We start from the raw sequence: 24,694 nt of genomic DNA on the forward strand, positions 1-24,694 counted from the left end.
TATTTTTTTCTGTGTTATCTGCTTCTGACTGTTCAGTTAATCTTTGAAGAAATGAGATTCTTCACATTTTGATGTTCACTGTGCTTTTTTCTTCTTTTTTGATCATTCCATTAATCCGCAAACAACCGTTTGCAGCCTTTTTCAGTTGATAATTTTCATTGGATTGCGTGATGAATTATCATCTTAGATGAGAATGTTTGAGAAATAGAGAGTCATATTTATATTTTAACTCAAAAATTGATGCTTTTGTATTTGTTTTTGTTACTCCAAAATGATGTATATTTCTTTTTCATCATTTCACAGAATGACCACAAACTTTGACATTTGAAGTTTTTGTGAAAAATACTTGTTTCACTTGTCCACTCATTCAAAATAAAATGGAACAGCAACAAAAGACAAAAGAAAGAAAGAAAGAAAGAACTCTGCTGTTCTTATTTTGAGAAGATCACATGAATGAAAGTGTTTTGAGAATGGAACGAAGAAATGTTCAAATGAAGAAGGAAGAATTTCAAATGACAACCGAGGGAAGGAAGAAAATCATCAGAAGATATTCTTTTCTGGCAAAAAGCAATTGAAATGATTGGGAGAGCTTTTGATGCTGATTGGAAGAATAAGCAAATAGGAGAATAAAAGAGAGAAAGAATTCAATTTTGATTGACTTCTTCAGAGAATATTTTCTTGAATCACATTGTAGCATTTCTTCTCCTTCTTCAAATACGTTGCTCCTTTATTCTGCAATTTCAATATTTTCAACTGGCTTCTTCAGCAAACAATTCTTTCTTCATTTCTTTTGGATTCTTCTCCTTCGCCTTCTCTTTTTCGTTGAAAAAACAACCAGAAAGAGAATAAACAAAGGAGACCAGAGGATTCAAGAGGCAATAACCGAACAATTGAATACATTGGAATGAAAGAACCTCTTGTTGAAGAAGATGGAGTACAATGATCCATTCAACGAAGATTCTCGATGGAACTTATTGAAAAGAAATTCTATTTTTCATTTTTTGAAAAAGGAAATAATAATATTTTTAATAAAAATACAATTCTTGTTTTCCTCAAATTTTGTGACATGAATAAAAAAGAAAATAGAATATATTTTCTGATTTTCGATTTTCATTGAAAAGAATTTGATTAAACATTTACAAAATAATCAGAAGTATTGAACGATAATTGAAAATAATAATTTTCGTTTAGAAAAGAAACTACATCGTGAAAGCCAGCTATGTCATCTTCATATCCTTCTTCTTCCATCCTTTCAAATATCTTTCTTTTCATTTCTTTTCTTTTTTCCCCCTCGGTTTCATTAACATCCTTTTCTTTCGATCTTTCTGAAATATTCAAAAAGAAATAATAACAATTCCTTATCAAATCATCATTAATTGTTGGCTGCTGAATCTCCTCCAAAACAGCACCGATAGCCCCATTTTTTAACAAACAGTCAATTTTCACATTTCTATTTATTGCTGTATTTCTTAGTATATCGAGACATCCATTGCAAATATCTTTGTGATTGTCCCTTGATGCTAGAAGCACTTGAACAATGCAATTGACAAGTCCAACAAGTTCTTCGTTCCACAGCGTGCATGAGAAAAAGTAATAATCAATAACATTTAGCCATCTCCAAATTATTTTCACTTCTTTCACTTCTTTTCTTCTTTCTTCTTTTCTCTTCCAGTCGACGCATTTTGAAAGCTCTTCAAATTCTCTTCTTGCTTCCCCCACAAAATGCAGCTCATTTGTAATCACTTCTTCCAAGCTTTTGTCTGTGAATAATCTGTAAATCAAAAAATTCCAAGCAGATTGATAGGCAAGCTGTGTCAGATTGTGAAGTTCTCGATGATATTCGATGATTTCTGATGTCTCTTTCAAATACAGTTCTCTTTTCATTTCCTGTGCAAAAAAGGAAGAAAAAACAATTCAACAATATCAAAATGGGAAAAATGTTCTCAAACCCAAAGTCCAATATTGCCCAAAGCCAGCAACGCCATTTCCACTTCCTTCTGAGCTTCTTCGGTCTCGTCTTTCTTCAATGCAACTTTCAGAAGGCAAGGCACATAGATTGAATCCATTTTAGATGAAGGCCATCTGCTCAACAACAAATAGCATTCACAGAGGTCAATCAGACGCTTTTCGTTCATTTCTTCTTTCTTCTTCTCATTTTCATCAATTATCATCTTGTTCATACTTTCGCTCAATAATGAATCATCAAAAGATTCTAAGCAAATTATTTTCAGCTCTTTGCAATATCCAATATGCTTCAATAACATAAGTGCATTTTCCAATGGTAATGTCTTTTTCTCAATCATTTGGTGAATTTTATTGAATAGATCTATTGTGAAAATTGATTCAAATTCTTTGCCATTCATTTCATCAATTAATCCATTCATCTCTTCAATTTTCTGCATTTGTTCATCTTCTCTGCAACGCTTAAGCTCATGGAACAATTCTGCAAGGGGTATTCAATAAAAACAAAAATTTTGTTCAGAATGGTTCAAACCAAATAAAATGGCAAACTTGAAAACTTCTTGGTTCTGGTCATAGCCCGAACTCCTTTTTCACATTTATCAGCATTTGACAAACTCATTCAGTTTGTTATAAAAAATATTCAACAAGAGGAGCAAAGCTTGGCAAATAACAAAATAAAAGATAAATACAAACATCGTTGATTATCTTGCAGTCCTAAAATGATCGCAACACAAACTGTACTGTTTTTGTTATACAAAAATGAATTGCAAAAGATGTTGCGGAGAAGCCACAAGGATTGGTTGAATGATGGCAGAAAATGGAAATCTTTTGTTTCTTTTTGATCAAACCAACAGATTATTTGATAATGATATTTATGGAAAAGAATCATTAACTCTTTGAATCACATATTTTTGTCCAATGGAATTAATAGCAAATACTTTAGCAAAGAGGAAAAGAAATCTGGCAGATTGAATGAGCGAACGGAAGATGTTTTTAGTTGTTTTTTGTGGAGAAGAATGAGTCTGAAAACCAAAAACAGATGGTTGTTGAAGATTTGACATATTTTGTGGATTGTGTCATTTTGAGCTCATTTGTCAATGGAACATTGGGTTGCGAAAGATGAAAAGAAATGAAATTCCGAAAATCATCGCAAATTGTCTGAACAAAAGAAAAGAAAAGAACATGAACATGAACATGGGGAACATGTTTGTTGAGAGGAAGAAGATCAAGTTCCCAATGCTTCAATTGCCAAATAATCTTGTGCCATGAAGAAAAGGAATGAATTTCAGCTCCAACAGAAATGATGGAGATTCTTCAGTTCATTGAGAGTGAAACATCAAAAGGAAATTTATTCATTTGATTGGATGTTAAAAACAGATTTGTTCATTCAGGGACATTTTCATTTCAGTTGAAATGAGATTTGGAGAAGAAGGAGGAAGACGACTTTTCCATGAGATACACTCCAGCAAGGTTATTTCTCTGCAAATGAATGGGAGAATGGGGTTTTGGAGGAAAGAAAGGAATCCAATCAAATTTCAGTTGCATCAGAATGAAGAAGGAGACATCAATTTTGGATGTTGTTTTTTGGGGGTATTCTTTCGTGTTGCTGCAATCTGCCATTGGAGAGATTGGATGTTTTCCATTCATCTTCAACGACGTCTGTCAAAAATTGAAGCATTGGAAAAAGAAAAATTCAGTTTGTCAAACATTACATCAATCCCTCATCTTTCTGGATTGATTTCGATTCAAATGGAAGATTTCATTATCAATTAGAATCAACGCATGTTCAGCGAAATTCACAACTGGGCATACCGCCAATCACATCTGATACAGCCAAGGCCGAAGGTTTTGCTGGAAAAAAAACTCTACAAAATTGAGTTTCTCTTCCTCAGCTTGGCTGATCTGGCTCTTCTGTTTTATGTGCATGCAATGAATGTTTGTTTTTCAATTTCTCAACTGTCAAACATCAATTTTTAATGTGTCTGAGAAGAATGCAAGCTCGATTTCTTTTTGTTCTTTCATCTCAAGTGAGCACATGAATTCAACATAGAGAGACATTTGAAAAGAACAGAGCAATAATCAAAAGAGGAAGTTACCCTGATGAAGATATTTGATGAAAAGGATGAAGAAAAGATGATAGTGAAACAGAGAGAAGAAAATGAAGAGGAAGATTCTTTCCAGATGATTTTCATCCACAACAGTTTCAGTCATGTTATCGAGAAAGTTAACGAGCTCTCAATCTTTTTCATGATTTTTGCGAAAGGGAGACGTTGAGGGGAAGAACAATATTGAAAAAGACCTTCTCAAAGGAAGCTGAATGGAATGATTGAACTGTGTTGTATTTTTCATTCAGCGGAAGACTGAAGAAGATGGTTGAGATAATTATAGGGAGAAAAAGATGGGGAAGATGAAGAAGCTGTTCATGACAAAGTTTTCGACTATGATGAGGAAGACGAATTGCATTCACTTTGGATGAAGTCCATGTTGGTGGAGCAGGGGAATTCTGGTTGTTGCACACAATGAATTGAAATTCATTGTTTGAGAAAGAGATGAAAGTGAAGATGGTGCAGAAGAGAAGGGAGAAGATCACACTTTCTATTTGATTGGATTCGACAGACAAAACAAATATTCTGGAGAGGTTTCTGATGAGGAAGAAAAAGAAACGGAAGAGTGAAAGAAATAGCGATTTCTGACGTGCACTTTCTTTGCTTCAGTCCACATGTGTCTTTTCTTCGAACAACATCGTGAAAGAGCAATCAGTTTGAAAAATCATTATTTATTCAACTTTCATTCAAAAAAAATATCAAATGAAAGTTTTGTCAGATATTATTCTATTCTGTCTTTTTTTGCGGCTTTTTGCAACAAAAGGAATTCAAGAGTTCACTGAACAAAAGAGTGATGAAGATATGAAAACAACAACAATAAATGCAAATGTGGTGCTCATTCAGAAGGTAATCATAGCATTTTCATTAACAGAAATGCAAATTGAAATGAAATAGCTGGTGAAATAAGATGGGTAATTATCTGCTTCTTTATCCATTGGGAGTTCTAAAAATTCTTTGTTTGTTGTTTGGCTATATTTTCTTTGAACCTCTTGATATCTTCTCAAATGATAAAAAGAAATAGAAGGATAGGATGAAAAACATCGGCCACAGAAAAATGAATCACTACCATCTGAATGAGAAGTCTATCTAATCGTTGAAATCCTATCTATTCGCATCAGACACAGGACGATGATGAAAATGAAGAGGACGGATGAGAACAATTTATTTTCAATAAAAATGAGATGATGTGAAGTTAGAACAAAATAGAATGAAAAAGTTGACGCTTGTCAGTGTTAAACATTTTTTAAAGAAATAATAAACAATATCCTTTTTGCTTTGGTATTTGCGAGTTATCCTCAATGAAACATTCTGTTGGGATTCCCCAAAGAGTTTCATTCTGCCAAATTACCTTTTGAAGCAAAGTGTATTATCATCTTGAATGAATAAAAAATATTCTTCAAGGGAAAAATACTTTAATCCAAATGAATAAAAGTCCGACAATTGTTCAATCATTAATTTTGAAGATATTCTTTGCTTTTCTTTGCATTATTAATCAACTCAAAATAAATAAATAAATAAATAAATAAATAAACTTCACTTTATTTTCCTTTATGGAAAAAAAAAAATAAATTAATAAATAAAAAATCAAAAACAACATTTTCTAAATTTATTTATTAAAAATAACATTTATTTAGTTTTTATTCAGTTTTTATTCAGTTTTTATTTATTTTATTTTATTTTTATTTATTTGTTGCTATTCCCCCTTTTAACTTGCACTTCTTCATTTCTTCGAGGCAGAACGGGAAGGCCGCACATAACCAGACGAAGCATAACCAGCAGCGATAGAAGAAGAAGGCGAATTGGATCGGCGAGAGGGGCCAGAAAGAGGACGAGAAGAAGAAGAAGAAGAAGAAGAAGAAGAGGAGGAGGAGGAAGAGGAAGAAGAAATAGCGTTTCTATCAGAAGCAACACGACGAATTGGAGGAGCAGAGTAAACAGAAGAAGAAGAAGAAGAAGCCCCTCCACTGCCCAGTCTGATTGGCTGAGAAGCCATCGGAGAAATAGAAGAGTTCGGAGAAATAGAAGAAGAAGAAGTTGTTGTTGTTGTTAATGGAGAAGAAGAAGAAGAAGAAAGATAAGGTGAAGAATGATGAGAAGCAAAAGAAGGAGAAGGTGAAGGAGATATAGAAGAAGAAGAAGAAGAAGAAGAAGAGGAGGAGGAGGAGGAAGAAGAAGAAGAAGAAGAACTAACATGGCGATGTTGAGAGGGAGAAGAGGAAGGAGAAGAGGAAGGAGAAGAGGAAGGAGAAGAAATTGAAGTGGAATGATAAGATCTAACCATATCGTTTGATTGAGAAGAAGAAGAAGAAGAGGAAGAAGGATGTAATGAATGTGAATGAAGATGTTGAGAAGAGGAGGAGGAGGAAGAAGAAGAAGGTGTAGAAGAAGGAGAAGGAGAAGGAGAGGAAGAGGAAGAGGAAGAGGAAGAAGGAGAGGAAGAAGGAGAGGAAGAAGGAGAGGAAGAAGGAGAAGAAGATGATGATATTGAACGAGATGAATGAGGGCGTAACAATTGATTATCAGGAGGAGGAGGAGGAGAAGAAGAAGAGGAAGAAATGGAAGAAGAAGAAGAAGAAGAAATGGAAGAAGAAGAAGAAGAGGAGGAGGAAGAAGAAGAAGATGGATATCTAATTAATTGCCCTTGATTTTGCATTTGTTGAGATTGATAAGAAGATCTAACTGTCTGTGTGTTTGATTTAAGAGAAGAAGAAGAAGAATTCGGAGAAATAGAAAGGTTCGGAGAAATAGAAGAGGAAGAAGGAGAAGGAGAAGGAGAGGCAGAGAGAGAAGGAGAAGATGTTGGAGAAAGTCCTTCTCTTCTTTTGGAGGTGGGTCCTGAATGGAAATGGAAATGGAATGGAAAGAGAAAGAGAAAGAAAGAAAAAGAAAAGAAAAAAGAAAAAAGAAAAAGAAAAAGAAATGAATGGGAAAACAAAGAATTACAAGAAAAGATTCATAATTTCAAAAAAAACACACAAAAAAGAGATTAAACAGTCTCAAAAATGGACTCTTTCAAAAAGTCTTAATTTCTTTCTTTCTTTCTTTTCTTTTTTGTTTCTCTTCTTCTTTCTCTTTCTCTTTCTCTCCCTCCCTCCCATAATCAACCACATACTTGCCAATCCACCTTCATTTCTGCTTCCTTCTTCTTTCTTCGCTCTTCCTTCTTTCGCATTCACACCATTCGATGATGATGATGATGATGATGATGATGGTGATGGTGATGGCGAAGAAGAAGACACATTATTCACATTTTCTTCTCCTTCTCTTCCTTCTCCTCTTCCTTTTCCTCTTCCTTTCTCTCCTTCTCTTCCTCCTTCCTTCCTCTTCTCCTTCTCCTTCTCCTCACACAACCTCCCCACAACCTCCCACTTCGCATCCCTCGCCACCCGCATTGCGTGTTCGCCTTCATTCTTCTTCTTAAACGCCACAGCACATTGTGAAAACAGCTTCGAATCCATCTCCATCAACAGCTTCAGCGCTGAAAAGGTCAAAGAAATCACGGCGTTATTCCAGTGCTGCTTCGTGTTCGTATATAAAGCCATGAAAAGCACAGGAAAAGTTGTTTGTCTCGTCTGAGATATCAATTGGAGGATGTATTCGTTCGATAAAAGGGACAAAGAGCGCTCTGCCACCTGGAAATGCGGTGATTGGATGCATTCGCTTATCTTTTTAAACAGGATGGGAGTTAAAGGGTGAAGGTCCTCCAGTGAAAGCGAGTCAAAAATGTCTTCCAATTCAGCCAGGAACAGAATCTGCTTTTGGGAGTTCGTTTTTGGCCAGTAGCGAATCAAGGAGGTGACGATGAGCTGGGCGAGCTGGGGCTCTTTCTCGATGAAGAGAATCATGCAGTTGGAGAGCTGGACATGGAAGGGGGAGATGCGGGTGCTGGGGGAAAGAAGAGGAAGAGGAAGAGGAAGAGGAAGAGGATGATGAAGAGGAAGAGGAAGAGGAAGAGGAAGAGGAAGAAGAAGAGGAAGAGGGGAAGGAAGGAGGAGAATAAATAACAGAAATAAATAAGAAATAAAACGGGGAAGGAAGGGGAAGAGGGGAAGAAAGAAGGAAGATTAAGAAATAAACAAATAGAATAAAAACACTTTACATTCGCATAATCTTCTTCTTCTTTCAAAGCAAAAATATTTTCTTTCTTTCTTTCTTTCTCTCTCTCTCTCTTCTTTCTCTTCTTTCTCTTCTTTCTCTTTTTCTCTCATACACTTTATGCAGCGGCAGCAGCGTATGCTGCAGAAACAACCTATGCTCCTGCTTCACAGGCACCCCAAAGCCGTGAATAATCGACCCCAGAATCTCCAATAGCTCAGCTATCCCATTGAACGGGATCTGCTCGTGAATCAACCGATGGAACTTGTATGAAATAGCAGTGCGAATAAACGGGCGACGAGGCCAGAAACGGGAATAAATACGGTGCAGCGTTGATTTCAGGCCGTCTCGTTCCCTGGGGTCGTCAGAATCAAACAGATCGATGATGGAGGAAATGAAGTCAGTGGAAAAGTATTTTATGGCGATTTTGGGGTCGACTTCGTTGGAGAGGACGAAGCGGAAGAGGATTTCGTAGACGAACTGCAGATGCTGCCAGGCGGGGTCTTGCTGGGGCTCTTCTTCATCCATCTCGGAGGCTGATGAGGAAGAGGAAGAGGAGGGGGATGGAGAAGAAGAGGAAGAGGAAGAGGAAGAGGAAGAGGGAGAAGGTGAAGGTGAAGGTGAAGAAGAAGGATGTTGATGATGATAACGATGAAAAAAAGGGCAATAGAATAATAAAAGAAAAATATGGGTTATTGATATGTTATGGATTTTTGAACAAAATAAAATAAATAAATAAATACATTCAATAAATCATAATTATCTTTTAATATTCTTTATTTCTTTCTATTTCTTTCTCTCTCTCTCTCTCTCTCCTTCCTCCTTCCTCCTCTTCATACCCAGCGCCGGCGGCTTCTCAATCGTGAGCAACGGCCGAAATATATTCGCCGCCACCATTTTCAGTATCGCGCTCCAACTTTGCTCGGGAAACACGTTTTTCCCAGTTGTGATATACGCGACGATGTCCTTCAGATATCTTGTTTTTGTGTCTCTGTCTAACAACTGAGAGGGCGTAGGATCAGCAGACCAGTCACACACGATGCTGCACTGCTCAAGTTTGGCGAGGAAGTTCGCGTGGTGCTCGGATATGGGGAGTTCTGAGGGAGAAGAAGGAGGAGGAGAAGGAGAAGGAGGAGGATGAGGAGAAGAAGAAGAGAGGGAGAAAGAAGAAGAAGAAGAAGAAGATAACGAAGAAAGGGAGAAGACGAAGGAGAAAGAAAAAAGAGAAAGAGAAAGAGGAGGAGGAGGTGGTGGTGGAATTGGTAAGGTGAATGAAGGTTTGAAGAAAGAAAAGAGAGAAAGAGAAAGAAAATATATAATGTGTTTAAAATGAATATAAAAAATTAAAAATAAAATAAATTCGAGAAGTTTTTCATAAAGAAAAGAGCAATTAATTAAATTTTTACGAATTAAATTTTAGAAAAAAAAAAAAAACAATTTTGGATCAATAAAAAAATATCAAAAAATTAACATGAAAATAAAAATGAAACAATTTTAAAATTTGTCAACAAAAAATCAGAAGAATTTCAAACCGCTAAATGCTGGTATAAGTTTTATTTGCGGTTTGGAATCATTCAAAGATCTCATTGAGTGAAGTGTAGGCATTCTCATTCTTGAAGGATTCCGAACAAGTATATCAGAAATTGGTTGCTTTTCAACCTGCTGCGAAGATTTGTGAGATGGGTTGTGGGACAAAGGCTTTGGCATAATTGACGTTCCATGAAAAATTGAAGGAACAGACATCGACTGTTCTTGATTTTGAGATGCTGTTTATTTAAAAAAATGAAAACAACATAATCAATAAAATTAATATAAAATATAAAAAGATATTTTATTATTGTAATGATTTTATCAAACATTTTGATGATTGAAGGGTTCCTGAACGCGAATTATCAGAAGTTCTTTTTGAGGATGCGCTTTTTGGCTATTTTCGAATAAATAAAATTTATTCCAAACTTCTAAAAAGACATGAAAATATCTAATAATTCAAACAGCTTGTTGCATCATTCGCGATTGTCCTAAAGAACCAGAACTTGAAACAGACTGAGAAGAAGAAGATGGTGTCTTACAAAATATACAACGAATTATATTTCAATATATACTTATAGAAATGCATTATAAACTCCAATAAACCTTTGAAACTTGTTTTGACACTCCCCTTGGTTTTATCATGCAAAATTAAAAGACAAATAGTTTTTTATCCAGCACGCATTGTGGGTGTGAATAACCACAATAGCAAAAAAAGGATCAATACAAATATTCCCCAATTCGACAATCACAATTAACGAAGAAAAAAACTAATAAATGTTCTTCTTATTGTTTGCATCAGTTCTTGCTGAATCAATTGTCGAAACAGTTAACAACGATCCATCATCAACATGGGTTGCTGTTGAATACCCAGCATCAGTGATCACCCGCGCAAAATTCCTCGCTCGCTTGGGAACATATGTTACCAAATATGAGGAAACATCATTTGACCTTGACAACGCTCTCCCAGAAAACTTCGATTCCCGCGAACAATGGCCAGGAAAGATCCTCCCAGTCCGTGACCAAGCATCATGCGGATCATGCTGGGCTTTCTCAGTTGCTGAGACAATGGGTGATCGTCTCTCAATCAAAGGATGCGACTATGGTGATATGGCACCACAAGATCTCGTTTCATGCGACACAACCGACATGGGATGCAATGGAGGATATATGGATCATGCATGGGCATGGACCAAGAGCCATGGTGTAACAACCGAGAAATGCATGCCATATCAATCAGGAAGCGGACGTGTTCCAGCTTGCCCAGCAAAATGCGTCAATGGATCAGCCATCGTTAGAAACAAGTCTGTTTCATACAAGAAATTGAATGCTCAACAAATGATGGAAGAGCTTTATGAAAATGGTCCAATTTCAGTTGCATTCACAGTCTACTATGACTTCATGAACTACAAGAGCGGTGTCTATGTTCACAAGACCGGTGGAATCGCTGGTGGACACGCTGTCTTGTGCGTTGGATGGGGTGTTGAGGACAACACACCATACTGGTTGTGCCAGAACTCATGGGGACCAGCATGGGGAGAGAAAGGACACTTCAAGATTCTCCGTGGATCAAACCACTGCGGAATTGAGAATCAATCCTATGCTCCAGAGGTTCAGTGCTAAGCACTCATACACCACTGTCATGTGACAGATGGGAGAATTGAATTTTTTTTATCATTTTATTTTCTTTTGTTGTTCTGTTTGTGAAATAATAGACAACGAAAGAGTGTGAAAAAACGTATTTTTCTATTTCTAATATATGAATATCTTAAAAGATAATTAAAATAAAAATGATTAATGAAAGTGATGATAATTCTTGTTGATAAATAATTGGGTCGAAATTTTTGTTTTATGAATTTTGTTCCATGCCGTTCTTTCAAAGATTTTTTACAATTTTTAAATTACTATATTTAATATTGCACGATAGTGTTAGAATTTCAATCATTCGATTACAGAAAAAGTTTGGAACAAATCATTGAAATTTTCATAAATGAAAGAATTCTGTCCCAATTAGAAAGTGTTTTTCATTTTGAATATGGTTTATGATAAAAATTTGATCTTTAAGAAATTGGCTTCGATAAAATGTAGTTTTTTATCATACGTTTTGAATGCTGTTCTTTCTATGAAATTGAATGTATAAGTTTTAAAACACGAGTGTGAATGATTATTGCAATTAAAAATTCATTTTTCCCAATATACAAATCATGAAAGCTTCAGAAAACTTTTGGTTTATTTCTTCGCGATTGCGAACTGTTTCTTTAATACTGTAGCACCAACAACAACTTCTGTACCATTTTATTCAGCGCTCATTAGGTAATTTCTGCTTTTTTCGTTTTTAGCAACAGCAATTTACAAACAATATTGTTTTACATTTTTCGCCTTGTTGATAAACAATATTGTGAAACACAAGCAAGAGTTATATAAAACAATGAATGTAGAAATGAATGTGTGGTTATTTTTCTCGATTTCTGTTTTATTAAAGAACATTTTATATTTTTACAGAAAATTTTCTTTTTCGATATTTATCTTCTTATTAAACCGAGTATATGATTTTCTCACATGTTCCAAATTCTATAAACCTTTTGTCTATTAATGCTCCATTTTTTTAACTCTCTTCATCCCCAGGATTACTCGCAAACAGATTTTTTATTTCTATGATCACATCTATTTATTCTCTCGCTTCCCCATCAACGACTTTCTCTTCCAGCACACTCAAAACTCTATCAACGGATCTATCATCTCTTCTGTCAACAGTTCCGACACTTTTTTCTCTGCCTTTGACTCCTCTTTCCTGCACCAAACAAGCTCTACACCAAATCCTCCTGTTTAACACACCGGAAATGAATCTCAAAGAGTGAGACCTGGAAGATTGGATTCGTTTGATGTGAATAACCATCGCTTCGAATGGTGCATATGGGAAAATTCAAGCAGTGGATCAAGTGATGGAGGTGCACTTTATGTTTCTTGTCCAAATGCAAATCTCGCAATCACTTCTTGTTAATTCTACAATTGTTCAATAAATGATCATATCGGAGTGTAAAATTGTGAAATGTTACAAAAGTTAAACATCACAAAATCAAATTTCACGAGTTGTTCTGCTTTACATGGAGAAGCAGTTCACACAAGGAATCCACAAACAAATTCTGTTTGGACATTCTCGGAAAATAGAGTGGAAAATTGTTCAATATCAGGTTGGTGTGGAACTGGCTGGTATTTTGCTCTTAATTATAATCAGTTAAATTTTCAATTCTTGTTTTCCAAATGCAAGTGCATCTCAAATTCTGGTGGTGATTCAACTGGCTCTCTCACATTTCAAAATCCTCCGAATAATAAACCAAATCATTTTTTGGTTAATGATTGCCAATTTATAAATAATAAACTGACTGCTTCCGCATCTTTTGGAGGCGCTGCCATTTATTTTCATTCGACTTATTCCTGGATGAATAGTATAAAATTCATCACTTTCTGTTTCTTCGATGGCAACACAGCAACAAATGGCAGAGGAAACGATGTGTTTTTCAGCGGAAGCAGCATCACTCAATCTCCATTCCAGCAATGCGGCTCAACAACCCCAACACAAAGAGTGTGGAACGCAGGAACAGCTGATGATGTTGAGTTCAACAGATGGCTCCCTCTCATCACAACATTCAAAATCGTGTCAAATAATGGGACAAACACCGATCTCTGCGGAATCACACAACTCAGTCCATGCAAAACAATTGAATTCGCTCTTGTTCGCATGACAGATACCCAAGACGCCTCACTCACCCTCCTTTCCTCAACATTTGTTCCAACTCAAACACTCACTTTCAGCGCTGCTGACACTAAAATCACTGGAAATGGCACAACTACCACCACCATCGCCTCTAGTGGCATTCCTCAAACATCAAACTCATATTCGCAGTCATCGCAATCAACATCATCATTATCTTCATTTTCATCAATATCAATATCTTCTTCACCAGATCCATCTTCCGCTTCTACCCTTTTCCAACAAACTCAGGGATCCCTTACAGTCTCTGCCCTCGCCATCGCCCACAACTCCACAAACACCATCACCCCCATCCTCTTCCACCTCTCTGAAAACTCCCCTTCCCTCAAACTCAACACAACCACCATCACCTGAACAACCTCCATAACAATAAAAACACCCCTCTTCTTCCTCACTGCTGGCTCCCTCGCCCTCAACCACACAGCAATCACCAGTCTCGCCCTCAACAGCCAAAGCATCTTCCACCTCACCTCCCTCACCGCTCCCCTCACCCTCAACTCCTCCAACATCACCCACATCACCTCCACAGCCACCCCCACCAGCTGTGTCCTCTCCTCTGCCACCTCCCCTGCCCTCTCCCTCTCCCTCGCCAACTGCACCATCACCAACGCCAACTCAGAACGGTTGAGCCAACAGACTGCCACCAATGGCGGGTGCATCTCATTCGCCTCATCCGTCTCTGCCAACACATTTTCGGTGAGTGACACAACCTTCTCCAGCTGCTGTGTGAGCGAAAGGAAAAACGGAAATCGAGAAAATGAAGGAGGAAAGAATTACAGAGAATGCGGGATGCTTCTAAAAACAGAAGCAAAGGTGGAAGGAAGAATACTTTCTTCTTTGAAAAGAAGTCGGTATAAGAGATTGTGGGGATGAAGAATGAAAAGGAAGATAGAAATGAATGATGAAAATAAAGATGATGTGCAAAGCGAAAAGAACGAGAAAATTAAAGAGAAAGAACAACTCAAAATTTCGAGACAACGACAAAAGAGAGTGTATGAGTGAAAATATGAAAGAAAATAGGAAAATGAAAAATGAAAAGGAAATGTGCCTGCGATTCTGCAGCTTTCACATCACTATTCTATGTTAATAGTGATAATGAATTTTGCATATTAAAACACTCGCATAAAACAAAATAATTTATCAGAATTTTCAGAATATTGTTGTTTTCTTTTTATAATTTATGCAAAAACTATAAAAATTATCTTCGAAGCGAATCATTCTTCACACAAAACTCAAATCAAATATTTATTTCACCTTGTAAACAAATTAGGGCGATGATTTTAACTTGACCTTTTTCTTTTTTGTCATGCTTTTAGCTTTACACAAGCTTGTGATAAATTAAAAATAACCAGAAATGTTTGAAATGTTTTAATTTCCTTATTCTGTATTTTTTTTTTCAATATTTCATTTTTTTCAAATAGATCGAGGATTATAATAATTTTATGTTTTGATCATTGACTTGCTGCTTTTCCAGCGAATATTTTTGATCGGAAGTTTTAAGCTATCATGTCATAACACATCGTTTCTTTTTTATAAGTCAAACTTGTTTTAAACATTCTCAACTTGTTTTTTTTACACTTTTTCTCATTTCATCCATTTTTTTAAAAAACACGATTTCAGAGAGATGCATCCATTTGTTTATAAATTTATTGAAATGATAAATAAACATTATTAAAATATAACGATTTTTGCATGTAAAAAATGATTATTTGTTTGTAACTGTTTGGTAATTTGAATAACAAAAAAATCATATATACTTGCTTTTCAGTAAAAATTCTTGAAAAGTTCCTTTTCATTTCAATGCTTAATACAAATAAACGATAAATACGACTTTAAACATTTTTTCATTTTAATAAAATTTGACTCAAATACTTGTTTATATAAAAAATCGTGTATTAAGCAAAAACAGTGAAATGAGAAAAAAAGGAAAAAAATTCATTGAAAAAGTCAAAAACAAGTAAAAATAATAACATAGGAATGTGGAATTGTGATGCTGTGGCTTGAAATGTTCGATATGAAATATTGGCTTCACAGCCAGCAAGTCTTTGATCTGTGTCCCAAATTATATATAATTTAAATAATTTTTTAAATATAAAAATTTCTAAATTTTTTCCTTCAGCATTCTGAAAAGCAAAAATATCAAGAAGTCAATTTATTTTGTTTTTGTTTTAAGCATTTTCACAAATCAAAAAAGCAAAAATAAGTTTCAAAAAAAAAAGGTTGAGATTAAATATTGAGGAAAAGATAAAATTTGCTCCCTATATATTTAACATTTATTTAATTAAAGCGTGTTAACAAGCTTCCGTTGAATTATCAAGGTTTGGTTGATTAGACTGTTAAAAAAGGTTTGATTTTTTTTTTTATTTTCACTTCAATTATATCAGTGTTTTTTGTGTGTATTATTTTCCCTTCCCACAATTATTATTAATTTAAATGATCTTTTCTAATTCAAAATCTCTTGTTGATTTTTAGTTTTTGGCCTTTTATTTAAATAAAGTGGACTTTATTCAAATTAATCGGAGTTTAATAAAAATACCTCCATTTATTCAAATTATACAACTTAATCTGCGTAGCATCTATTAGACCTATTTTCGTTTGTTTTGATCATTTGTCATAAGCTTTAGTGGAAGCCAAAAAGTTAAACAAAATTTAAATAAATGCAGATCTTTTTCAAAAAGATTGAGTCATTGCGAATTGATTCTCTTCTGGGTTTACGATCATTGTTTTTGACAGTTTTTTCTTTTCAAATTTTTTTTAAGTTTTGCAAAAATTTTTTCAAACCAAGAACATAAGAATCATTGATGTTTCATTTTAGCTGAAAAAGACGAAATATACAAAAATAAATATTCGTGAAATTCAACACTAATCATTAATAACTGTTCAAACAATAAAAACACAAAAATGTTGGCAAGATCTCATTTTTTTAAATAAACTTAATTGAATTGAAGTCTCACAGTGGAATGATTACAACAGATAAAATAAATAAAAATCAAGATAATAAAGCAAAAAAAAATTCATTGAAAAACATAAATGCGCTTTATCGTTCAAAAATTTGCTTTTTCCTAAGTATTTTGTTTTTATTGAAAAGAAATAACAAACAAAAACTGCTGTTATAAAAAAAACAAATCAAAAACAAAAAATCATTTGTCAGAATATATTTCTTTAGAAAGCGAATGAAAACAATGAAGGAATATGAGTTGATTAATCATTAATTGTTGCAAAATACTGCAAAATATTCGCTGGACATTATTAAAAGCGATTAAAACATAAAAACAAATTCATAAGAATCTGGACCTGTTAACATTGATAGATTAGAAACATACGGAGAATATATAGAAAATGAAATAATAAACAGTATATTTTTAAAAATAGACAAAAACATACAATTTGTTCACTGGAGCCAGAGCAAACTTGTAAATTTTTTGATCAAAATTGGCATATAACATTTTCTTATCGGATCAAACAATAGATTGACTTATTTTCAAAATGATTGAGTCATTTGCGAAAAGTTGAATTATATACAGAATGATTTCTTCTTTTCGAAATGACTAAATAAGTCTTGAATACGTCTATTGTTTGATATAAAATAAATAAACATTCTGAAATAAACAATAAACAATAAAGAATATTAGATGGAATTGGAATAAGAAAATTTTATTGAAAAGAAAATAATAATTCGAATAACCAAAGTTTGTTACAGATAACACCAGTTTATTCTAGCCCTAGGTGACGTGAAGAAAAAAATTTTTCACATACGTCAAAAATCGAAAAGGTCACGTCAGAAGTCACCACGTCTCCTAAAGCTTGTTTATTCGAATAAAAAAAAATTTATTCCAGAAAGACCAAGTTTATTCCATTTAATCCCTCAACAAATTTTTCTTATCCTTTTTTGTGAAAATGAATGTGCAAAAAAATATGAACACCAAAAAATAAATAAACAATTTTTATTCATGGAAGCTGTTTTCTGAATTATTTTATCAAAAAGTTATGGTCTTGAACAATTTTAAGAAAATCTGATTTTCTGAACGAAAGAATTGAGACTCGTATGAAATTTCAGATTCATAACAAATTACAAAGACTGTATTTCTGAAAATATAAATATGGCATGTTAACATGCAAAATTGGATGAATTTTTACTCCTCGAAAAAAAAAGATAATAATAGTAAAAAATGAAAATTATTTAACCAATTATTCGATGGGTATATTCTGAGAATTGCGAAAAAATTATCATTCAAATTAGTTAGCAAAAAGAACTTTTTCCAGGAAAATTTTAGTTTTGAAATGCCACATTGAAGCGGAAAGTGGCAAAGGAAAGAGTGCTTGTACCTTCGAGGGGTTATTCACTGGACTATCGCTCACAAATACTGTTGGAGGAGGATAGGGCAAGTTCCAAGTATATGGACCGTCGATTAAAAATTCATTTCAGAAATTATTCGAAAAAAAATTCCATATGAATAAATTTAAAATTAGATTTATTTGTCGAAAATGTTCTGTAAATAACTTTCAATTTTTCATTCGATCTATCCCACAAATATTTTCACACTAACCTGTTTTTATTTTATTTTATTAATGAAGGCTTGGAGCATTATCCTCTCATTTCAAGGTATTTTATAGATTAATTTTATTATTATTTGCTTCATTCATTTTGATGAATATTTACTGAATCATTTTTGACCGTCATTATTCGAAACAAATTAAATCTTTGTGTTTTTATTCAATTATTTTAATTTCTTTCCCAGAATTTTGTTCATGTATTCATTTTATGATATTTTTCTTTTATAAACTGATACACCAAAAATTATTCAAAATCGGAAAACTTTCATTCAAAGTCGAAAACTTTCATTCGAAGTCGAAAAAGTTTCAATCGAAATCGAAAAAATTTCAATCGAAATCGAAATTTTGACAAAAATATAAACGTTTTGTAAAGAGAATTCAATTGAAGTGGATCTTTGTTCTTTTGTTTTTGTGATTATTATTAGCAATGTTTGTGTTATTGTTTTCTGCATATTTTGCAGATTTCTGATCAAAATAGACTCAAAAATAAACTCTAAACGTAACATAAAACATTTGTTTCCTTCCATAAAAAAAAGAGTTTTTTGATATGAAAAACGCGAAATTAGAGATCCAATGTTGCGTGCATCATTCTTCATTTATTGTGAAAAAATACACATATTTATTTTTTTGCAAATCTTTTGAAAAGCATTGTTCTTTCAATTGAAATAAGATAAAAATACATCAGTATTTCTCTCACATTTCTTATTTTAGTGATTGGACAAAAGAAGGCAAAGAAAAACATCGGAAAAAGGATGAAAAATCATTAAAACAACAAATATCATTGATATTTCAACAATAAAAATGTTTTTTGACTTTTATTGAATTTTGTCAACTCTTTGAAATTTTGAAAATTTTCGAACTTTCGACTTTGCTTGAAAGTTTTTCGATTTCGATTGATATTTTTTCGATTTCGATTGAAACTTTTTCGACTTCGAATGAAAGTTTTCGACTTTGAATGAAAGTTTTCCGATTTTGAATAATTTTTGGTGTATATGCTGAATATTCAATTTGTTGCAAAAATTATAAATAAATTTCAATGAAAGTGTTGTATCTGTTTCATTTAATGAAAGAAATCAAGTTTCTGAAGCTTGTTGCGCTTCAAAGATTTATACTGAAACTGCTAACAAAAAATCGAAGACCAAAATTTGATGATGATATTTGTCTTCTGCTGAAATACAATTGAAATAACAAATAACAAAAGCTCATTGTTGTTGACACCAAGAAACGTTGAAGATGTCCAGGAACATGCCAAATCACATGACTGCATCAACTGAAAAAGTCGTTTTTTTCACACAAGAATGCTATGGTGCAGCTTGTCGTTCAGATGCCGTACAACCTCGCTCAGCGTCTCACACAGGTCTTCCATTCGCCCACAGTCCTTCTCGTTCTTCCCTTTCTCTCCTGACACAAATATCCGCTCTGATTTGTAGAACACAATGAATGGATCCAAATCAATAGGAGCTTTGTTTGGTTGATCAGTGCAAGAGATTGCATTGGACTTATCGAATGACAGTTCTTCGAAATCAATTACAAATAGCGTTTCATTGATCTGCTCAGCAATCGATCGGCAGACAATGAAAAGATCCTTCGCCACACTCGCTCTGTTCAAAGAAAACCGAATCAGTCGAAATTTGATTGGCAGACCTTTCACAGTATTTGAAGAATTAACATTTGAATTGTCTGGATCGTCCAGGCAACTCAATGCAATTGAGCCCCCTCTGTCTTTGCTTGTTGAACACGCACATGTTTCAAAAGACGACAGATTCGCCTTCACACTTTCTTCATTTGCCCAACTGCAAATCAAAGAGTCTGAGCTTTCCTTCATCCACACACAAAACACCCCTCCCAGCTGAGACTCGCTGTTGCAGTCGCTGAATGTCGAGTTGTCCATCGTCAGCTCCACAGACAGCGCGCTCTCATAAGAAATGATCGACGCCTTCGCATTTATGTTGCGGATGAGATGCCGCTGAAGATTCTCCAGTCTGATTTCGCTCGCTTCTTTGCCATTCCCTGATAAGACTGATTCCTCATCCCCCTTTTCTTCTGCATTGCCCACAGAAATAAACGATCCATCTGCAAAATTCAGAACATCAACAGAAAACCCACTCGCCACAAAATGTGCAGCCGGCGCAGCAAGTCGGATGGCCGATGTCACAAAGGAGAGCTCGGCCATTTTAAACTCTTCAATCGAGTGTCCCAGACGAAACATGGAAAAGCAGAAACACAATGCCTTTTTCTGCTGTCTGCAACGCAAAGAAGCACTTGTTAAGCGAAGCTGTTCCAGTCTCAGTGAAAAGAGGTTCCTTTTGTTGTATTTCGAAAGACGAAGGCAGGCAAAAGTTGATGGAGGTGAATGTGAGCATCAGCTTGTTTGTGAGCATCAGCTTGTTTGTGAGCACAGCCTCAGAAGGTTCAGAAAGAGATTGAATCGTTTTTCCCACAGTGATTGTGCATTCATCTGAGGAAGGCTCATCAGAAGAAGAAGAAGAATCATCATGAGAAGAAAAACCAGCTGGAATTATTGAACTGTTTGAAAGGTCCCACTCGTCTGAAATGGCAGCACTTGTGTTGATTATGATTTCTCTGAATTGGACTCCTTCTCTGAAATGCCTCATCCCTTCCCAAAATGACTGACAAGGCTCCCTTTCTGATCCGCTCACGTGAATGTCTCTTCCACTCGACGACACAACAACAGAAGTGTCTGTGTGCTCAAACAGCAGCTTGTCCAAAGATATGCCTTCTGTAAAGTTCACTTCGTCTGACCCAAAGAAAGCCGTTGTGTTCTTCCATTCAGTCCAATCAAACATCACCAAACACCAAGTCAGACAAGGAGAACCCATAGATCGAATTGCAGAAGCTCAGATACAAAAACCCTCCATTTCCTTTGAAAGTCGAAAAAATGCAAACAACTCAGATTTCACACCATTCCTCAGATCATTCACCACAATAAACATGTCTCTTCCTTGTTTCGCCTTGTTTCCTCAAGCACTTATCTCTGAAAATGCATATGAAACATAGTTATCTGTTGTCCATGTCAAATTGATTCCTCCCCCACATCCTTCAGAACTGCTGCAGATGCTTCTTGTAATTTCCTCATTGCTCATTTTCAGCTGCCCATCTGCACCTTTCAGCTCAAAAGACATCGCTCCTCCCTTTTTGCATCCTCCAGAGTCGAGCATTTGGATTGTGCACCCAACAACTTCAACTTCGTAGCTGTTCTGAAGAGAGAATTCCGATGTACACGGATTCGATGCTCCATTGCTGATGCTGCTGAATGAAGAAGCATTTAACAGAAGAACAGTTGTTGATGAATCTCCTTTTTCTTTATTTTTTTTTGAGGTTTTCGCAATTATAACAACAAACAAGTTATTAAACAAATAAATAAATGTCATTTTGAGAAATATTTTGGTCTCAAAATAAACATAAGCTCCAACATTATCAAAGAATGCAATGTTGAAATAGAGTATTGACTTTTTCATATCAATCAATAATTCAATTCGCATCAAACTGTGCGCTTTTGACAATTGACAATTTTTTTTTGTTTTAAAAGTTTGTGCATTCCTTTGTGCTCGAAATTACCAATGCGAAAGAAAAAACTCAATTGCGATTATTTCGTTTGAAAAAGCATGAAAAAATGTGAAAAAGTGACTTATTTGTATTTTTCAAAATATGAACACAACAAAAATAAGCATATGAAAATACATAACGTGCAGGTTATTTAAAAAATCAGTGAATAAAATACATGGATTGTTTGAAAATATTTATGGGATAGACCAAATCAAAATTTGAAAGTTTCATTCAATGCATATTCGACAAAAACAACTAATTTTCTATTAATTATTGAGGCAATTTCTTTCGTGTCCAATATCAAAAAATTTTTTTATCGATGGTCCAAATGTTTGGAACTTACCGAAATTTACACAGATGGTGTGAAAAGAACAATGTTCAAAAGAATTCAAGGAGATTATCCTGTATCATCAGGAACATTACAGCCTGGCACGACTTTCCTATCAATCTGCTTTGGACATTTATGGTGAACAGATTTTGCAGGGATTCTCCATCTGAAATCGTAATTGTGGATGAGTTTCATTTTATAAGAGAAGCAAGAAGAAAATGATAAAAAATGTTGAAGCGTGTGTATTGGAAAAAAGAGAATGAAGAAGGAAGAAAAAATAAGACGAAAGTTAAGCTGGATTTTAATGAAATAGATAAAAGCATTGGAGCATTTCTTTGACTCAAACTTATCAAGGAATGAAGAATGTTTTGAACATATTGGATGGGTTGTCAGATATTTTGAGCTTTCTGAGAAAATTTCAGAGAAATAAGCTTCAGGTTCATTGTTTTATTGGAGAAGCAGCAAAAAGCAAAGGTGAGCAAGTTGAAGAATTGATCAAAGGTGGAGATGAAGATTCTATTTTGAAGGAACTTCTGCAATCACGTTTGAATTACAATCTGATGAAGAAATGTTTGAACTTCTTTTTTTTGGATTTCTAGAAGAATGAAAGAGAAAGAGAAAACAAATAATAAGAAACAAAAAGAAAGGCAACCAAAAGAAGGATGATTGAGAAGCTGGAAGAAAAAGAATGCAATGACTTCATCACAAGCTTTCAAGAAACATTTGAGTATTCTTACGATGAATATTGATTTGATTTCTCGTTGAATACTTGTGGTTATTCAGTGAATGCTTGTTGAATTGAGTCAAAAATTTTTTGTTTCTCTTATTTTTATATATTTTCACAAAACAGCTATACACATTTTTGGTTTTTATAGAAATTTGTTTTTTTGTAATATATATAAAAAAGAAGTGAAACAGAGAAATAATAATACAGAAAAATGAACAACTATCTTTGTTGGATTTCTGTTTTGTAATTCTTCTTTGGAAAATTTGCTCACATGTTTTGTAAAAAATATTTTGTTTACATTGATATTTATTTTAACTTCTTCTTTTCTCAATTTTTTCCTGCTTTTCATATTTTTTCAATAAATAATCTCAACAAATTCGGACTGTCAAACGGCACAAAATTTTACCATTCTTTGTTTTCGGTTTTTTTAACATTAAGGTCAATTAGATACTTGTTTCTGTATTCTTTTTTTAAAAACCATTTTCATCTGTCATGTCGCTGAAGATCCAAGATGCGTTTTCAAAAACTTTTATATATTGTTTTTGAAAGAATTATTTTTTTAATTTTCCGTTCAACGAAGTCATTTCATATAAAGCTAAAAGGAAAATTTGAAAAATTGAACAAAGAATAATTAAATAAATAAAAAAGCGAGTATTTTCTTCAAAGGTAATAAATCGAAAGAGTCCTTTTACGTGCATTCTTCTTATTCTTTTTGGAATTTGAATTTGTTATTCTTTTCATAAAATTAAGAGAACTATGAAAAAATTGAAAAGCTATAGTTGTCACAATTAGAGAATAAAAACAGTTATCATTCTTGATATTTTTCCAAAATGTTCAGTCCTTTTTTTCTTTCTTTTGTCTTTTTCGCAAACTGACCTGACGTGACTTCAGTGACTTGTGAAGACAGTAACGTGTCAAAATTCCGATTACCGCTTTCACTTCAGTGAAAACTGTGTTATGGAAATTTTGATGAGAAAATTTTTGAATTTTTTTGCTTCAAAAATTGAAATAAAAATCATATTCAATAAAAATTTAAATTATTATGAACAATAAAATCAACAAAATGAATTTCTTTACAGACGTGGAAAAATCTGTCACGTCCGTCAAAATTCTAAATGTTCACGTCAGAAGTCAGCACGTCACCCAGGGCTAATCAAATGTGTGTTATAAATAGACAGAGTTTATTCCAATTAATTTTTATTATTCCAATTAAAATAGTTTATTCCGAACAAACTTTGTATTTTTGAATAAGTTATTATTATTCAAATAAAACATTTCTATTCTCATTGTCTCTATTGAAAATATAATTTTTAAATCACAGGTGGAACATAAGTCCAAATGGAAAATATTTTTCCACAAATCTATTTTTTTAAGAAAATTTTATGTTGGTATGATCAAAAAGAAACATAGAATTTCCATTTCTGGACGTAGACAGTCAATCCTTGCGGCTTCTTCGCGATATCTTTAACATTTCTTTTTATAAAGCAAAAACAAAACCGTTTGCATTGCGATCATTTTTGTACTGCAATATAATCATCTATGTGTGTTTTTTTTTTATTTTGTTTCTAATCACGCTTTGCATTTCTTTTTGAATATTTATTGCAACAAACAGAATGAGTTTGTCAGATGACGATAATTCTGAAGATAATAAATCTGAAGAAAATAATTCAGAAGATGATTGTTCTGAAGATGAAATTCTGACTACGGCCAGAACAGAACAGTTTTCAAGTTTGCCTTTTTTTTAGGATTAAATAATTCTGAACATAATTTTTGTTTTTTTAAATTCTATTGCAGAATTGTTTTGCGAACTGGAACATTGCAGAGAAGATGAACAGAAACAGAAAATTGAAGAAATGAATGAAATAGTTGATGAAATGGATGAAGAAGAATTTCTAACAGTTTTCGCAATAGAACAATTAAATAAAATAGATAAAATGATTGAAGAAGAGAAGCTTTTGATGGTAAATGCAATTTTGTTGTTGAAACATGTTGGGTATTACAAAGCGCAGAAAATAATTTACATATATTCTTTTGATGATTCATTATTGAGCGAAAGG

The 24,694-nt window shown here is 33.9% G+C and overlaps 5 protein-coding genes across 5 annotated transcripts; 2 read left to right on the forward strand and 3 right to left on the reverse strand.

Moving 5' to 3' along the window:
- Positions 1-1,022: 1,022 nt before the first annotated feature.
- MONOS_16457 (uncharacterized protein) lies at positions 1,023-2,581 on the reverse strand (the record flags this gene model as incomplete). Its single annotated transcript, XM_067869365.1, has 3 exons — positions 1,023-1,887; positions 1,950-2,443; positions 2,512-2,581. The coding sequence occupies 3 exons, from the start codon at positions 2,579-2,581 to the stop codon at positions 1,129-1,131; spliced, it is 1,323 nt and encodes a 440-aa protein (XP_067722667.1). The 3' UTR covers positions 1,023-1,128.
- A 2,419-nt stretch (positions 2,582-5,000) lies between these two features.
- MONOS_8873 (putative Protein phosphatase 2A regulatory B subunit) lies at positions 5,001-10,334 on the reverse strand (the record flags this gene model as incomplete). The annotated part of the gene is made up of 8 exons (XM_067879321.1): positions 5,001-6,902; positions 7,180-7,952; positions 8,278-8,698; positions 9,002-9,259; positions 9,695-9,928; positions 10,020-10,086; positions 10,155-10,226; positions 10,296-10,334. 8 exons carry the CDS (start codon positions 10,332-10,334, stop codon positions 5,788-5,790), a joined length of 2,979 nt encoding a protein of 992 aa, XP_067722668.1. The 3' UTR covers positions 5,001-5,787.
- Positions 10,335-10,391: 57 nt separating this feature from the next.
- Positions 10,392-11,906, forward strand: MONOS_8872 (putative cathepsin B1 cysteine protease). The gene has a single exon (XM_067879320.1). The coding sequence runs from the start codon at positions 10,467-10,469 to the stop codon at positions 11,310-11,312; it is 846 nt and encodes a 281-aa protein (XP_067722669.1). The 5' UTR covers positions 10,392-10,466; the 3' UTR covers positions 11,313-11,906.
- An 832-nt stretch (positions 11,907-12,738) lies between these two features.
- MONOS_8871 (uncharacterized protein) lies at positions 12,739-13,815 on the forward strand (the record flags this gene model as incomplete). Its single annotated transcript, XM_067879319.1, has 1 exon — positions 12,739-13,815. The coding sequence occupies one exon, from the start codon at positions 12,739-12,741 to the stop codon at positions 13,813-13,815; it is 1,077 nt and encodes a 358-aa protein (XP_067722670.1).
- A 5,488-nt stretch (positions 13,816-19,303) lies between these two features.
- On the reverse strand, positions 19,304-20,855 carry MONOS_8870 (uncharacterized protein; the record flags this gene model as incomplete). The annotated part of the gene is made up of 2 exons (XM_067879318.1): positions 19,304-20,258; positions 20,341-20,855. 2 exons carry the CDS (start codon positions 20,853-20,855, stop codon positions 19,304-19,306), a joined length of 1,470 nt encoding a protein of 489 aa, XP_067722671.1.
- Positions 20,856-24,694: the final 3,839 nt, after the last annotated feature.

The sequence above is a fragment of the Monocercomonoides exilis genome (assembly GCF_001643675.1).
Source record: "Monocercomonoides exilis strain PA203 chromosome Unknown scaffold40-978991, whole genome shotgun sequence".
Taxonomy (NCBI): Eukaryota; Preaxostyla; order Oxymonadida; family Polymastigidae; genus Monocercomonoides; species Monocercomonoides exilis.

Bases quoted from the DNA above. Each gene is read 5' to 3' on its own strand.
- MONOS_8872 (XM_067879320.1), top strand. From the start codon at position 10,467: ATGTTCTTCTTATTGTTTGCATCAGTTCTTGCTGAATCAATTGTCGAA.